Source organism: Triturus cristatus, chromosome 7, assembly GCF_964204655.1.
Source record: "Triturus cristatus chromosome 7, aTriCri1.1, whole genome shotgun sequence".
Taxonomy (NCBI): domain Eukaryota; kingdom Metazoa; phylum Chordata; class Amphibia; order Caudata; family Salamandridae; genus Triturus; species Triturus cristatus.
Window position 1 is genome coordinate 1,606,329,101 of NC_140590.1, and position 15,904 is coordinate 1,606,345,004.

At 50.7% G+C, this 15,904-nt stretch overlaps 1 protein-coding gene across 1 annotated transcript in view; it reads right to left on the minus strand.

Moving 5' to 3' along the window:
- The window catches only part of EFCAB8 (EF-hand calcium binding domain 8), a 3,172,177-nt gene that overhangs the window by 330,615 nt on the left and 2,825,658 nt on the right, over positions 1-15,904 (minus strand). Inside the window, exon 23 of the mRNA XM_085615170.1 lies at positions 13,716-13,848. Coding sequence (XP_085471296.1) covers positions 13,716-13,848 — 133 coding nt within the window. The remainder of the gene's footprint in view (positions 1-13,715; positions 13,849-15,904) is intronic.

Below are 15,904 nucleotides of genomic sequence, written 5' to 3' on the forward strand. Positions count from 1 at the left end.
AGCCACATCTAAGTCGAAAACCAGTAAAGCAAAAGCAAAAAGTGGGGGTGAACATAGAAAGCAGACCCTATTCTCCTACACAACCCCCCCCCCCAAACATAGGGACATTAAACTAACCTTGACCAGTTGATTTTTCATGTTCTAAGTGGAAATATCGGGAGAGTCCATCTGCATTGGCATGGTCAGTCCCAGGTCTTTGTTCCACTGTGAAGTCCATCCCCTGTAGGGAAATGGACCACCTAAGAAGTTTGGGATTTTCACCCTCCATCTGATTTAGCCACAAGAGGGGCTTATGGTCTGTCTGAATCTTGAAGTGAGTGCCAAACAAGTATGGCCTCAGCTTCTTCAGGGCCCAAACCACAGCAAAGGCCTCCCTCTCAATAGCTGACCAACGTTTCTCTCTAGGGGTCAGCCTTCTACTTATAAAAAAAGCAATGGGCTGGTCTTGACCATCTATATTAAGTTGTGAAAGAACAGCTCCCACACCCAACTCAGAAGCATCTGTCTGGACTCTTTGGAGTAGTCTGGACTTTTCAGAATAGGTGCACTGCACATGGCCTGCTTCAGGTCATCAAATGCTTTTTGACAGCTTACTGTCCACTGAACTTTCTTTGGCATTTTCTTGGAGGTCAAGTCATTAAGTGGTGTCACAATGGACCCATAGTTCTTAACAAACTTTCTGTAGTACCCAGTCAGGCCCAAGAAAGCTCTGACCTGAGTCTGGGTAGTTGGAGGAGTCCAGTCCTTTATGGTCTGGATCTTGCTCTCCAGTGGTTGAACCTGACCCCCACCGACTAGGTGGCCCAGGTATACAACCTTGCTCTGCCCTATCTGGCACTTAGTGGCCTTGATAGTGAGGCCTGCCTTTTGCAGGGCCTCTAAAAAATTCCTCACGTGGACCAGGTGATCCTCCCAGGTGCAGCTAAAGACAGCAATATCGTCAAGATAAGCTGCACAGTAGTCATCCAACCCAGTAAGGACTTGATTCACCAACCTTTGGAAAGTGGCAGGTGCATTCTTCAAACCAAAGGGCATTACCACAAATTGATAATGTCCTCCTGGGGTCGAGAAAGCAGTTTTGGCCTTTGCATTCTCAGCTAGTCTGATTTGCCAGTAGCCTGCTGTCAGGTCAAATGTGCTCAAAAACTTAGCAGCTGCCAGTCTGTCAATGAGCTCATCTGCCCTAGGTATTGGGTGGGCATCTGTCCTAGTGACAGCATTGAGGCCTCTGGAGTCCACGCAAAACCTCATCTCTCTCTTACCATCTTGGGTGTGATGTTTTGGCACAAGAACTACAGGACTAGCCCAAGGGCTCTCTGAAGGTTCAATGACTCCCAGCTCCAACTTTGTTTGTACCTCAACTTTTATGCAGTCCCTGACATGGTCAGGTTGCCTGTAGATTTTACTCTTCAGAGGCAGACTGTCACCAGTGTCCACCTCATGGGTGTACCAGTTTGTCTGACTTGGGGTCAGAGAGAACATATGTCTGTAGGATTGCAGAACCTGTCTGCAGTCCTGTTGCTGATGGACAGTGAGGCTGTCAGAAAAGACCACACCATCAACTGAGCCATCATCAGGGTTCTGAGTCAACAGGTCTGGGAGAGGGTCACTCTCTTCCTCCTGCCCCTCATCTGTAGCCATGAGTAAGCCCATGTCTGCCCTGTCAACATATGCCTTCAATCTGTTGACATGAAGCACCCTGTGGGGGCTTCTGGGAGTCCCAAGGTCCACCAAGTAGGTGACTTCTCCCTTTTTCTCAACAATAGTGTGGGGTCCAGACCTTTTGTCTTGGAGTGCTGCTGGGGCCACTGGCTCCAACACCCACACTTTCTGCCCTGGCTGGTAAACAGACGGCACAGCCTTTTGGTCGTGCCAAGCTTTTTGGAGTTCTTGGCTTGCCTCAAGGTTTTTAGAAGCCTTCTTCATATACTCTTCCATCCTGGAGCGGAGACCAAGTACATAATCCACTATATCAAGTTTGGGTTGTCTGAGAGGTCTCTCCCATCCTTCCCTTACTAAACATAGGGGTCCTCTTACAGGATGCCCAAAAAAAAGCTCAAAAGGGCTGTAGCCAACACCCTTTTGTGGGACCTCTCTGTAAGCAAACAGAAGGCAGGGTAGAAGGATGTCCCATCTTCGCCTAAGCTTGTCTGGTAAACCTTTTATCATTCCCTTTAGGGTCTTGTTGAATCTCTCAACAAGCCCATTGCACTGTGGGTGATAGGGTGTGGTGAACTTGTAGTTCACACCACACTCCTTCCACATTGCAGTCAAATATCCTGACATGAAGTTGGCACCTCTGTCAGAAATGACCTCCTTTGGAAAGCCCACTCTGGAGAATACTCCAAGCAGGGTCCTTGCCACAACAGGAGCTGTTGTGGTCCTCAGGGGAATAGCTTCAGGGTACCTGGTGGCATGGTCCACTATCACCAGTATGAATCTGTGCCCAGATGCTGTTTGTGGGTCCATTGGTCCTACAATATCTATGCCCACTCTTTCAAAGGGAACCCCCACCACAGGTAGTGGTATGAGGGGGGCCTTTGTAGTGCCACCTGATTTGCCACTGGCTTGGCAGGTGACACAGGAGCGACAAAACTATTTGGTATCTTCTGACATATGAGGCCAGTGAAAGTGAGGGACAAGCCTGTCCCAAGTCTTGTTCTGGCCTAAGTGTCCTGCAAGGGGAATATCATGGGCCAAGGTAAGAAGGAAGCCTCTGAACTTCAGTGGTATGACCAGCCTCCTGGATGCACCAGGCGTGGGGTCTCTAGCCTCTGAATACAGTAGCCCTTCATCCCAATACACTCTATGAGTACCTTGAGCATTCCCTGCAGCCTCAGCGGCAGCCTGCTGTCTGAGGGGTTCAAGAGAGGGGCAGTCTAATTGTGCCTGCCTCAGATCTGCCCTTGAAGGTCCCCCTGTCCCAAGTAACTCAACCTGATCAGGTTCAAGTTTTTCTAGGACAGTTCCTTCAGGGCTCTCAGAATCATCCTCCTGTGAGGGCTGATCTAGTGCCTGAGGCAGGGGGAAGGCACAGCCTTTACCCTACTGCTCTTTCTCTTGGTTTGTGACTGGTCCATAGTTCCAGGATCCAGCACTTGTTCAGTGGTGCACTTTTTGGCCTGTGACCTGGTCACAGCAAGGACATGTGCATCTATCCCTAGCATTTCTGCATGGGTCCTATACTCCACTTCAGACCAAACTGAAGTTTCAAGATCATTGCCCAGTAAACACTCTACAGGAAGGTCTGAACTAACAACAACTTTCTTGAGGCCAGTTACCCCTCCCCAGGAGAAGTTAACAATTGCCACACTATGGGAGGTAGTGGCATTGCTAGCGTTGGTCACTAGGTAGTTCTCACCTAGTATGATCTGTCCAGGGTCCACAAAGGCAGGTGTCACCATTGTGACACTAGCCCCAGTGTCCCTGTAGGCCTGAGCCATTCTTTGGTTGATAAAAGGAGTCTGTCTGTACTTGCCCAGGTTACTGGGGCCTACAGTAGAGGACAAAGCTAGGTCCCCATCACAGATCGGAACAGCCTGAGTAGGTATTCTGACTAGGCCAGAATCCTCCTCAGTTCCCAGGGTTAACCTATTACACCCTTTTGCTGGAAACCACCACTTACAGCTGAACTAGGGGGTACAGTTGCCTTAGGGGCATTGGTGGCAGGGGGCTTATCCTTTTTGGTGCACTCACTAAACCAATGTGAGTTGGACTTACAATAGTTGCACCACGGTTTCTTTTGGCCATCTTTCTTTTTATCCTTTTTGGGACCACCCTCCCCCTGAGCCTTTTGGGGGCCTGGTGAAGACTTCTGGTCTTTTTGTTTCTGATCATTACCCTTCTGGTCTGCCTTTTTCTGATCACCGCCCTGGTTCTGTTTTTTCTGCTTAACTCTAGTCCTGACCCATCTATCTGCTTTCTTTCCCAATTCTTGGGGAGAAGTCAGATCAGAATCAATCAGGTGTTGATGCAATAGCTGGTTTTGACAGTTGTTAAGGATTTGTTCTCTCATGATCAAATTATACAATCCTGTATAGTCCTTAACCTTACTTCCCACTAGCCAGCCTTCCAGAGCCTTAGTGGCACAATCTACAAAGTCAGTCCAGTCCTGAGTCTGTGTCTTCTGGGTATCCCTGAACAACAACCTGTATTGTTCAGTGGTTAGGCCAAACCCATCAATTAGAGCACTCTTCAGGACAGTGTAATTGTCTGCATCCTCATCACTAACTGTGAGGAGCTTGTCTCTACCTTTCTCAGAGAAGGAGAGCCACAAGATAGCTGCCCACTGACTTTGGGGTACCTGCTGTACTTTGCAAGCCCTCTCCAAAGCAGTTATCCATTTGTGGATGTCATCCCCACACTTGTAGGGAGGGACAATCTTGCTCAGGTTTCTATTATCATAGTGCCTGTCTCTATCCTTAGGGATATTGCTGCCACCAGTGGGTTCTAACCCACTTAACTTTTGCTCTCTAGCCAGAGCAAGCTTCTCCTTGGCAAGGGCAAGTTCTTCCCTCTCAATCCTTAGATTAGCTTCCCTCATTCTGGCTTCATGCTCCTTTCTCTCGGGGGAAGTCATTCCCCTGTGAGAAGAGGCATTAGAGATGCTAGAGACATGGGAGTGGATGGAGTCCCTTGAAGGGGATCTGTCCCTCCTGCTTCTCTGGTTAAGCCCACTTGGGGGTCTGTATGGGGGAAGCCCATGCAGACTCCCATGTAAGCGTAGGTTAGCCTGGCTAAGTCTTCCTACTTGGCCCTGGCTGTCTACCACCTCATCTGAAGTCCCATCTGACTCATCTGTAGCTGGTAAACCCTCCCCTGTATCTAGGGTTCCAGCCTGTGAGGCCCTAAGAGCATCATATTCCTCTAGGATCTGTACTAGCTGAAGGCGGGTAGGGTTTGCACCCTGTTTTAACTTTCTGGAGGTACACAATTGTCTCATCTCCTGAAAAGTTAGGGTATCATATCTAGAGGGGATCTTTCTCAGACCTGCCCCTCCTGAGAGAGAATCTCCTTGATCTCCTCCCAGAGACATGATCTGGTGAGGGTGTGGTGTGTGCACCTACCTACACTAGTTATTTCTACTAAACCTCTCTAGTAGTTGTAGTCAGGGTGTGTTACTCCCTTCAACCTACAACCACGAAGTCCAGTAGGACTTAAGTATTATAATCTATGTTATATGTACCTAAACAATAGCTGTGTGATCTTTCAATTTAGTATCTCAAGATTACAATGGTATTACAACAGCAAGCTCAGATCCCAACCGCTGCTCACCAATGTGAGAAGTTGGCCTGATGTATGATGTCACTAGTTCTAGTGTACACCTTATATCAGTCCAAATAACCCTTATGGTGATTGGTTGTAAAGTCAACCTTATAGACCAGCTATCCTAGTGGCAGCATGGACAAGAGCAGTCTTAGGCTAAACTCTGAATGGCATGTGAAGCCAGCTGTGATACCATATATAATCCCTTGAATACCAAATGAAAGGACACCACAACAGATATATATATATAAAATAAAGTGTATTTATTCTAGTCAAACCCTCAGCACTCTTTATGAGATTCGAGGTAAGTACAACACAGTCTTATTTAAGCATACATTAAGTCACACAGGTAAGTAATACAGCTAGGCCCTAGGGGCCACGCAAACCATATACTATAGAAGTGGTATAAGGACCACTGTCACGGAAATAGAATAGGCCTAGGCCTAGGGAATCGCTGGGGCTACACTACACTACCAACAGTTAGGAAGTGGGAGGCCCACGGGATTCAGGTGCAGAGTGTAAACACTCACGCGTAATGCGTAAAAGTCGATAGAATTACTAGCAGTTAGAAATAATCAGTTTTAGGACACTTCTGGAGTAGCTAGAAAGTCGAGACTCGGAAACTAGACCCTAGGATAGTCACTACCCTTGTGAGCACCGAAGTACCCAAGTTACCTAGCCCACGGGCTGCGTGTGCATAGGTGTGAACTTGCGTCGGGTTTCGTCGTGGACTTCTATGGATGCCTGAAGGAAAGTTGCTGACAGGCAGTCAGTGCAGAGTGTCCGGTGGATCCCAAGACCGGGATCAAGAAGGAAGGGTACCTGCAAGCAGAAGGGACGGAGTCAAGGTCACTAGCCAGTGACCACGTGGAACCAGGAAGCAACCAGGCGAGGTCGTGAAGATTTCAGGTGAAGAGGTGAAGCTTGTCGCAGCAGCCACAGGTACCAGGAGACGTCGAGGACGACCAGGAGGCGAGCTGTCCCACGAAGGCTCTTGCTGTCGGCGGCGTCGAAGTCGAACTAGGACTCACCAAGCCTTGGCAAGCGGAACCCACGAAGAATGGAGGACTTGCTTCTGGTGCAGACCAGGAAGGTCTGGGGTGCTTCTCTTTTGCAGAGGAGCGGGAGCCAGTCTGGAGGAGCCAGTCTGGAGGAGCCAAACCAGCAGTGAAGATTCAAAGGTGTGTCGTCGCAAAGGCCGCTAGCCAACGGGCAAGCAACCGGACAGACGCGGCAAGCAGGAAAATGCAGAAGGGCCCCACGCAGGACTCGTGGCGTGTGGGGGGCTGATCTTCGTTGCAGATGGTGCTTGGGGTTGGGGCTTCTCAATCCCCGGTGCACAACCTCGAGGGTACCTCAGAAGCTGCGCTGGAAGATACTCGCCACTCAGCTCGGCTGTGGATGTGGATCAGGGTCGGAGAAGTCTGGAAGTCAAGGCTCTGGTCGGGCTCTGCAGTCGGTCCCTCGTAGAACTTCAGCAAAGCAAAGGGTAAGTCTCTTGATGGTGCCTGTTTGCACAGGGTAGCCACTCCTTGGCCACAAGGGAGATTCTTCAGTCTTCTTCTTTCGTCGAATGTCGAAGGTCCAGAGTTTCTGTTCAAGTTGCAGGTTCAGGATAATCTAATCTCCTGGGGCCCAGCTACCACTCTTATACTAATCTGGGGGGCTGGGTTGCCTGCTAGGTCACGCCTTATGGGTGGGACCTGGGAGGGGGGTGGTTACACCCCCTTCCCTTTGTCCAGTTTCGCGCCAGGACTGGGGCTGGTGTGCCCCAGCACCGGTTTGAACTGGACTATGCATGGGACACCTTGTGTGCCCCAGGCAGTGTCTCGTTTCTTTCATCCCTCCCTGCCCCAATACACTAAGGCCTGTCTGGGGTGGTGCTCGCACCTCCCAAGGCAGGAAACCTATTGTCCAAGTCTCCCATGCTGGGATCACTCCCAGCAGCAGGAGGTCAGACTTGTGTCGTGGCAGCAGCATCCATTTTGTGATGCTGGGGCTCTGGTTAACTTTAACCAGGTAAGTAGGTTTCAACATGTCTTCTCCCTCTAGAAGGGAGGGATAATATCCTCATCCCCAGAAATGGGATGGGGGTATTATTCCGTTAGACACCTTACACAACATATTTTGATAAAGCCAAACCATAGTTACCATAACCGTTTAAGATTATAAGGCACTTTAAGAGTATATGGTAGGCTATATCATGGAACAGCTATAAGGACTTGGTTCCGAAAGCTGCAGACAGGCTCAGCTCATGCTAGAGCACCATCTCACATGTTACCAAGCACTCTGCCTCCAGGATTGTTAAGGCCTGCCATAGGAGTGGCTGATAGGTACACATGTGTCTATATATAAGATAGGTATAGGAATACTACACCTAAGCAAGGGGTGATTACACGACCTTGCCCCAGCTGAGTGATCAGCCAGTTGTGTCATAATGGAAGGCCAGGCCAGGGGTGGCATAATACATGCTGCAGCCCCTGGTAGACCTAGGATACACCTATGCCCTGGGTACCTAAGGTACACTGTACAGGTGCCAATAAGGTGATCCTATCCAAATGGGTTATGCACCTAAAGTACATAGTATTAATTTAGAGAGAGAACAGCAGGGCTGTGGGTCTGATTAGCAGGCCCACAGCCACATCTAAGTCGAAAACCAGCAAAGCAAAAGCAAAAAGTGGGGGTGAACATAGAAAGCAGATGCTACAAGAGTTAGAAGACGAAGATGACAATTGTGAAGAGGCTCAAAGGGAGCGCACATCAGGAATGTTAAGACAAGATTCAAGTCCCACTGAGGCATTACGAAAGGGACAGGAGGGAACGTGTGAGTAATGCCTTTAAGAAAGCGTGACACTACAGGGGACTTGAAAAGAGACGGCTGATCAGGAAGCCGTAAGAAGGCAGAGATGGCAGCAAGATAACCTTTCAAGGTGCCCAGGGCAGAGCCCTGCCGGGCCAAAGAAAGAAGAAAGAGGAGAACCTCAGAAAGAGGGGCGGAAAGGGGATCCACAGCCCTTGCTGTGCACCATGCCACAAACTTGTTCCACCGGCAGGCGTATACCGTCTTTGTGGAGGGACGCCTGGCTGCCAGAATGACATCACAGACTTCAGGAGGCAAGTCAAATGGCATCAACTGCCGCCGCTCAATCTCCACGCATGGAGGTGGAGGCTGGACAGGTTCGGGTGGAGGACCATCCCCTGCTGCTGCGACAGAAGATCCTCCCGAAGGGGCAGACGTATCGGAGGATCGGTCAACATAGCTCGGGATACCAGTACCTTCGTGCCCAATCCGGAGCCACCAAGATGACTTGGGCCCGGTCGCGCCTGATCTTCTTCAGCACTCTGGGCAGAAGTGGTATAGGCGGAAAGGCGTACAACAGACCTCAACTCCACTCGTGACGAAAAGCGTCGCCGAGCGAGTGCCGCCTTGGAAATTCCAACGCGCAGAACTGCTGACATTGCGCGTTCTCGTCGGTGGCGAATAGATCTAACCAAGGCTCTCCCCACCGCTGAAAGAGACCTTGCGCCACCTCGGCGTTCAGACGCCATTCGTGATCCATCATGCGCCGGCGGCTGAGTTCGTCTGCTCTGGCGTTCAGAGAGCCCGCCAGATGTTGAACCACCAGGGTGATGCCCTGGTGTTCCAGCCATGTCCAGAGGCACAGAGATCTCCTGACAAAGGGTCCACGACCCCACCCCGCCCTGTTTGTTACAATACCACATGGCGGTGGTGTTGTCCGTGAACACCTGCACGACACTTCCCCGGACAGAGGGAAGGAAGGCCTTCAGTGCAAGTCGAATCACTCTCAGCTCCAACAAGTTGATGTGGAGGCGAGACTCCGCCGGAGACCAGAGGCCTCTGATCTCCGCCTCTCCCATATGGCCACCCCATCCCAGGAGGGACGCATCCGTCACTACGACATGCTCCGGTAGGGGTAGGGATAGGCTCTTGCCCATGACCCAATCGCGGTCCGTGAGCAACCACTGCAACTGCTGTGCAGTGCCCTCCGAGATCAAGACATGGTCGGACAGGTTGCCGTGATGCTGGGCCCACTGAAACTTCAGGTCACACTGCAGAGCCCGCATGCGCCGCCTGGCGTGATGCACTAGTAGGATGCAGGAGGCCATCAGGCCCAGAAGCCGCAACACTAGCCTGACCGAAACCCAGGATAGAGGCCGAAAGATGGGAATCAGGGCCTGTATATCCCGGACCCGCTGTTCCGGTGGATGAAACCGGAACTGCGCTGAATCGAGAACCGCTCCGATGAAGAGGAGCTTCTGAGAGGGGCTCAGGTATGACTTCGGCACATTGATGGAAAACCCCAGCAAATGCATGAGATCCGCCGTAGTCTGGAGGTGGGAGACTACTGTCTGGGGCGAGCCCGCCTTCAACAACCAGTCGTCGAGATAGGGGAAGACTGGAACCCCATATCTGCGCAGATGAGCTGCGACCACCGCCATCACTTTCGTGAACACCCGAGGGGCACTGGTAAGGCCGAAGGGGAGCACGGTGAACTGAAAGTGCTCCTGACCCACCGTGAACCGCAGGTAACGCCGGTGGGCCGGCAGGACGGGGATATGGAAATATGCGTCCTGCAAGTCCAACGCTACCATCCAGTCTCCAGGGTCTAGGGCAGCTAGAACCTGAGCCAAAGTCAACAATTTTAACCGTTCCTTCCGGAGGAAGGCATTGACGTTCCTGAGGTCCAAGATAGGGCGTAGGCCTCCTTTGCCCTTCTTGGGAACCAGAAAGTAGTGGGAATAACAACCACGACCTACTTCTGGGCTCGGAACGCACTCGACGGCCTCTTTGGCTAAGAGGGCCGAAACTTCCTTTTGCAGAAGATTCAAATGATCCTCCGAGATACGGTGGTGCTGCGGTGGCATGGCTGGAGGGGTCGTCTCGAAGGGGAGGGAGTAGCCCCTTCGGACGATTTGCAGCACCCACCTGTCCGAAGTAATGGTACGCCAGTGGAGCAGGTGATGGCGAACTTGGCCTCCCACTGGCGAGGAATGGGCCTGAAAGCATGGACTAGGAAGGCTTTGAGGCGGATGCTGCCGTGGTGGATGTGGACTGACCGCGTCGTCCTCCAGTACCGCCTCGGCGGAAACCACGTCCGCGACCGTGTGCAGGCTGGTTCTGCGGCCGGTGGCTAGGCGGACGTGAGGAGGTGCCCCTGCCTTGGCCACGAAAGGAGCGAAAAACGGAAGTTTGTGGCCGCGGGGCCGAGAGGCCCAAGGACGTGGCTGTAACCCGGGAGTCCTTGAAGCGAGCCAGCGCACTGTCCGCTTTCTCACCAAAAAGGCGAGCGCCATCAAAAGGCATGTCCATGAGTGTGCTCTGGACATTGCCTGAAAAGGACGTGGACCGCAGCCAGGCGTGACGTCGAAGCGCCACCGTGGTAGAAATCGCCCTACCCAGCGAGTCCGTAGTGTCGAGTCCACATCGGATTGCATGGCGCGCTGCATCTCTCCCATCGGCCAGAGCCGAGGAAAGCCGCGTCCGGGCCTCTTCTGGGCACAGTGGCAGCACGTCCTCCACCGTATCCCACAGAGAGTGGGAATAACGGTCCAAGAGACAGGCGGTGTTTAAAGACCACAGGCCCAAACTGAGCGAGGAGAACAGCTTCTTACCGAACTGTTCCAGTCTCCTGGAATCCCGGTCCGGAGGAGCGGACGGGAAGGAGGATTGGGAGGTAGAGGCCTGGATAACCAGACTCTCGGGGGTGGGGTGTTGGGACAGAAAACTGGGGTCGCCCGGAGCAGGGCGGTGGCGCCTGGCAACGTTCCTATCCACAGGAGGGACTGTGGAGGGCTTCGACCAGGTGCCCTGCAGAACGTCAGTGAGGGCCTCATTGAATTGCAGCAGAGGCTCAGTGGAGCATGCGGCAGACTGAAGCACCTCAGTGAGGATGTTAGTCCTCACAGCCACGGCAGGCAGCTCAAGCCCGAGGGCCGCGGCCGCCTTGCGCAGCACCACAGAAAAAGCTGCACCCTCCTCCGAAGCCACAGTCGGAGGAGAGATGAATCCAGTGTCTGGTGAGGTATCCAAACCACTGGCCTCTCCCAGTTCATCTGCCCAGTCCTGCGAAAGTTGCCCTTGAAGGGCCATAGGGTCCTCAGACCCCTCCCAGTCGCCTCCGTCATCCGATTCCTGGTAAACAGGAGGAATGATCGGAGCCGGTCGATAGACATAATGTGTCTCTAGCGGCACCGGATGCGGCGTCGGGCGGCGCCGCATCGGCGTCGGGACCGGACAGGGGCTGAACCGGGGATTGACGTCGACCGGAGTCGGCGTCGGAGGTGGCACCGGTGTCGACGCCGGCGGAGGAGGCGTGACGAGGTCGACCGGCGTCGACGGGGGCCCAGGCTCGGGCCCCTCGGGGACCTGCGGCGTCGGGGCTAGAGCCTCCAACGGCGCCGGGGCCGGAGCAGCCGGCACGCAAGGTCGCCCAGTCGAGTCCGCGGGGCCCGAAGGCGCCCCAGCGGGCCTCGACGGCGGGGCCAGGCTCCTCATGGCCGAGAGGAAGGCACTGACCTCCGCCGGCGTCGCGTCAGTCCCAGGGACCGGCGTGTATGGGGACTTGCGCGGCGCCTGCAGCTCCTGCGGAGCCGCGGGGGTGGAACCACCCGGACCCTCGACCGAGTCGCGCGACCGGCGAGGGGAGTCCGAAGAGCGGTGTCGCCTCTTGGACTTCTTGGAGCGCTTCGACTTACCGAAGACTTCGAGCCAGACGAGCGACGATGTCGAGTGCGGCTCCGCGACCGATCCTTGGACCTCCTCCTGGACCGGGATCGAGAGCGGCGCGGAGCCGAGTGGCGAAGCTCGAGAAGCTTGCGGGACCGCTCCCGCCTAGCTTTCGAGGTCTGGACAATACAATCGGAGCACGACTCTGCGTCGTGGTCGAGGCCCAAGCAGTACAGGCACCGGCGGTGATGATCGGTCACCGACATCAGTCGGTGACAGTCGTCGCAGGCCTTGAAACCAGGCATCCTACCGGCACCAGAGTCGAGAAAGTGACCAAAAGAGTCGAAAAAGTTAGTCAAAAATTGACGAAAGGAGTAGCTCTCCCGGATCGGCGCTTACTGGCGCGGAAAAAAGAAGAATTGACGTCAGCGTGCGAGGGTGGCGTCTAAGTACTCCGACGACGTCATTCCGGCGCACGACGCCAACGACGGATGGAGAGACACAGACGACGCCTAGCGACGCGCAAGGGGTATTGCTACAAAAATCTTCCGGATCCAGTCTGACGCCTGGGGATATTCTAAGGTGAGGAATCTAACTAACGTGTTTCTTTCAGATTAATGCCTATATCATCCTAGGGGACAGTAAATATTAATGATCTCCTAGAACGGGGAAGGTGTACCAGAAAGTAGAGTGATTTACTGTACAAAATAAGTGAGATTACAACTATGTAACAGATTTATATTTCTAGTATTTCATTTTGCTGTGACATCAAATACTTTTTTTTAAAAAGAGACTAACACTGGGCTCGACAATATGTTATCATGTCTGTTGGTTGAATGTTGAGATCTGAGCTCTTGTGTCCTGGTTGAATGTTGAGATCTGAGCTCTTGTGTCCCACGCTACCTCTCTGAGAAGACTTTGCCTACTCTCCCTCACCACCCTGAAGGTCAAGTGAAGAAAGGGTTGCTCTTAGCCTAGATAGACTCACAGCACAACACCGCGGTTGAGGCACTGTAGCTCCTATTTACTGTGTGGTCCCCTAAAAGCTGTCTGACACTGCCCAAATTGGTATTAAAGTTAATGCAGTCCTTTAGTATACTGTATTACAGCAGTTTCTTTCAGGGACAAACTCACCAGGTCAGACAAGGGGGAATTTGACCCAGAAAAATGACCCAGAATTCAGGAATGACATGAGGGTATGGTTATCGAAACACCAAATTGCGATGCTTTTCCTCATTCAATATATGATAACTTCAATTAATGTGTTAAATCCATATCCCAGAATTGCCAAGAAAAAGGCAGGGCATTGTTAAAGTCACTTACGCTTACTGACATATACTGAAGTTTTCACCATAAGCTGGTACACCCAGTGCTGGAAATGTGTTTTTGGAACACACCACTACTTGTGAATAATTTAAAGTAACTGTAATATTGAACCACATCTACCTTAATACATATTGGAGAACTGATGTGGTTATGTCAGTATGTCCCTTCCCCTAAGTGTTTGGCTCTTCCTGAAGCTGATAATCCTGTGGGAAGTACCTGCCCTCTGGAGTGGTACTCACCTTCAGAGACATTGAGGAGCATTTCAAGCGCCCATAAAGTTAACACTTTTCGAATTGTTTTTTAAAGTGACTGTATTCTTTAACTGCATCTACCACAATGCATATGGGAGAACTAATGCTTTTAGGCCAAGCAGTGTATTCCCTTCACCTTCAATGCTTTAGTTTTCAGACTACTTCTTAGAATAAATCACACTCACTCCCAATGAGGATATCTCCCTTGGTTCAGAACTCGAAGTGTTTGACTGGACCCAATTCTTCGTAAATCACGAGGCACATCATATGGTTTCTCAGTGGGTATGCCAACTTGCCATGATGATAACCCAAAGGTCCCTGCAGAGGAGAAAGGAAAGGAAAAGAATGAAAGGGACAATGAAGATATGAGCAGGTGAACCAACTTGTATAGTTCCCTTGCAGAATGGACAAAAAAGCCAAACTCAGCAGAACTAACACAGAATGAAATTACAGAACTCAGCAGAAGTGACCCACCATAGTGATTATAGTATTCTCAGTAACACATGTGGAAAGCCCTTTCTCTTTCTCTCTAGCTATGAGGGACAATATGATATTTCCATAATGGAGTAGTTTTCGCGGTTAGGCTGAATGGAAAAGAGGGCTAAAAAATGAACAATGTTGCAGTTATTACTGTGATTATCTTCTAGCCTGGCACCTGGGGAGACTAGCAGGCCTTATCTACAGATTCATTAATGACCGAGTCTAACATAAGCCTTCATAAAGCCTGAAGTTTACTGGGCATCGAGTCGACCATGGGGCTAAAATCAGACAAGTTACTTTTTCTGAATGCAGTAATACTTAAAGTGTTGAGGGTCAGGTTTCCTTTATATTAAGGAGTTGAGTATTACTGAATCCTTCTTTTCCATGACAGTGACACATGCGATTTATGTGATAAAAATTGGAAGATAAGAAGAGAAGCAACTAATAACCTACGATAAGTGAAAATGTATCCTCGTCGAACGGAAGCGAGAATTACTCTAATTATTGTGATATACCTGTATAAAAATGTACTATTACTACGCAAATGTGAATATATATATATATTTTTTAAAGTATTACTACGTACACAGAGTTTCCACACAATATAACTCTTTATGGAGAACATAAAATACGTTCAATAAACCTGAGGCATTCAAGGTGGGACGTAGAGAAGGTCAGCTCTGCAAATAATACTGCTTCTATACTACTTTTTCTGCATGCATGCAAATTAGCTCAGGTTACCGCCTTGCAGATGATATTGAGGAGAACATGTTTTTGCAATGCTAACGTGAGCCAAATTTACAAACAATTGGGCATAAAAATATGGCTACAATTGGCAACTAATAAAGAATTAAAGAATTTTATCAATCGACCTTGTACTAATAGATAGATTTCCCATTCGGAGCAGGTCACAATATGGCCTAGCTCATGAATATTAATGCAGTAGGTTGCAATTGTGGATCACTGCAAATTAAAGTGCTGAAATGGGAATTCAAGGGACATGGCACTCTCCTGTGGGCCGGAGGAGAATACACACACACATATTTAAAAAGTTGATATAATTTAATTTAACTTAATTTCTTATGGTGGACGGTACCTACATAGGCGCGCTGATGTCAGTTCTTTCCTTTCCGAGCCAGATGGGCTGATCCAGACAGAGCTTCCCTCATTAATTTTTTCACTGGCTTTTCCTGACTTTTTGTCCACTCTTTTTGAGAGTTCTTCTCTCCTGGTGTGAGGATATCACCTGAGGAACCGGCTGGTTTTAAACCATGTGGCCCCTGTCACAGAGAGATGTCTGTGATAGACCACCACTTGGTGTGCTTATGGTGCTTGGAGCGTGAGTACGACTCCAAGATCTGTGAGGACTGCCACTTCATGCACCCAAAGGTGCTGAGAGAGTGATCCCGCCAGCTCCTCACTGCCTTATGTCAGATAACCCTGCAATGCTCCAGATACCACCCTCAAATGTCAAGCAGTTTGAAAAACCTGAGAAGCAAAGAAAACCTGCTTTTGAAAGTACCACTGTTCAGAACATCACACACTCTTCATCACTCCTTCTCAAGAGCAACCTCTACCTTCTGGAACTCCTTAGCCACGGACATAGGGCAGCCCAACTCTACTGGCTGTGTGACAACTACTAAAGACTCACATGTTCAGGCTATACTTGGCCAAATAACTCCCTGAGCTCTAGCAATTCCATTCCTTCTACTCTTCTGTCTGACCCTCTGGTCAAGTTACCCTTTTCTCGTTAACTACTCCCTAACACTTCCTATCTCCTTCTCTCTTTTCTTCTCTTTGCCGTAGCTTTCTCCTCCCTTTCCGCTACCCTGTACTCATCTTTGCTCCGCCTACAAGTCTCCTTTCTCATATTTACTCCTCTCTCCACACCCAC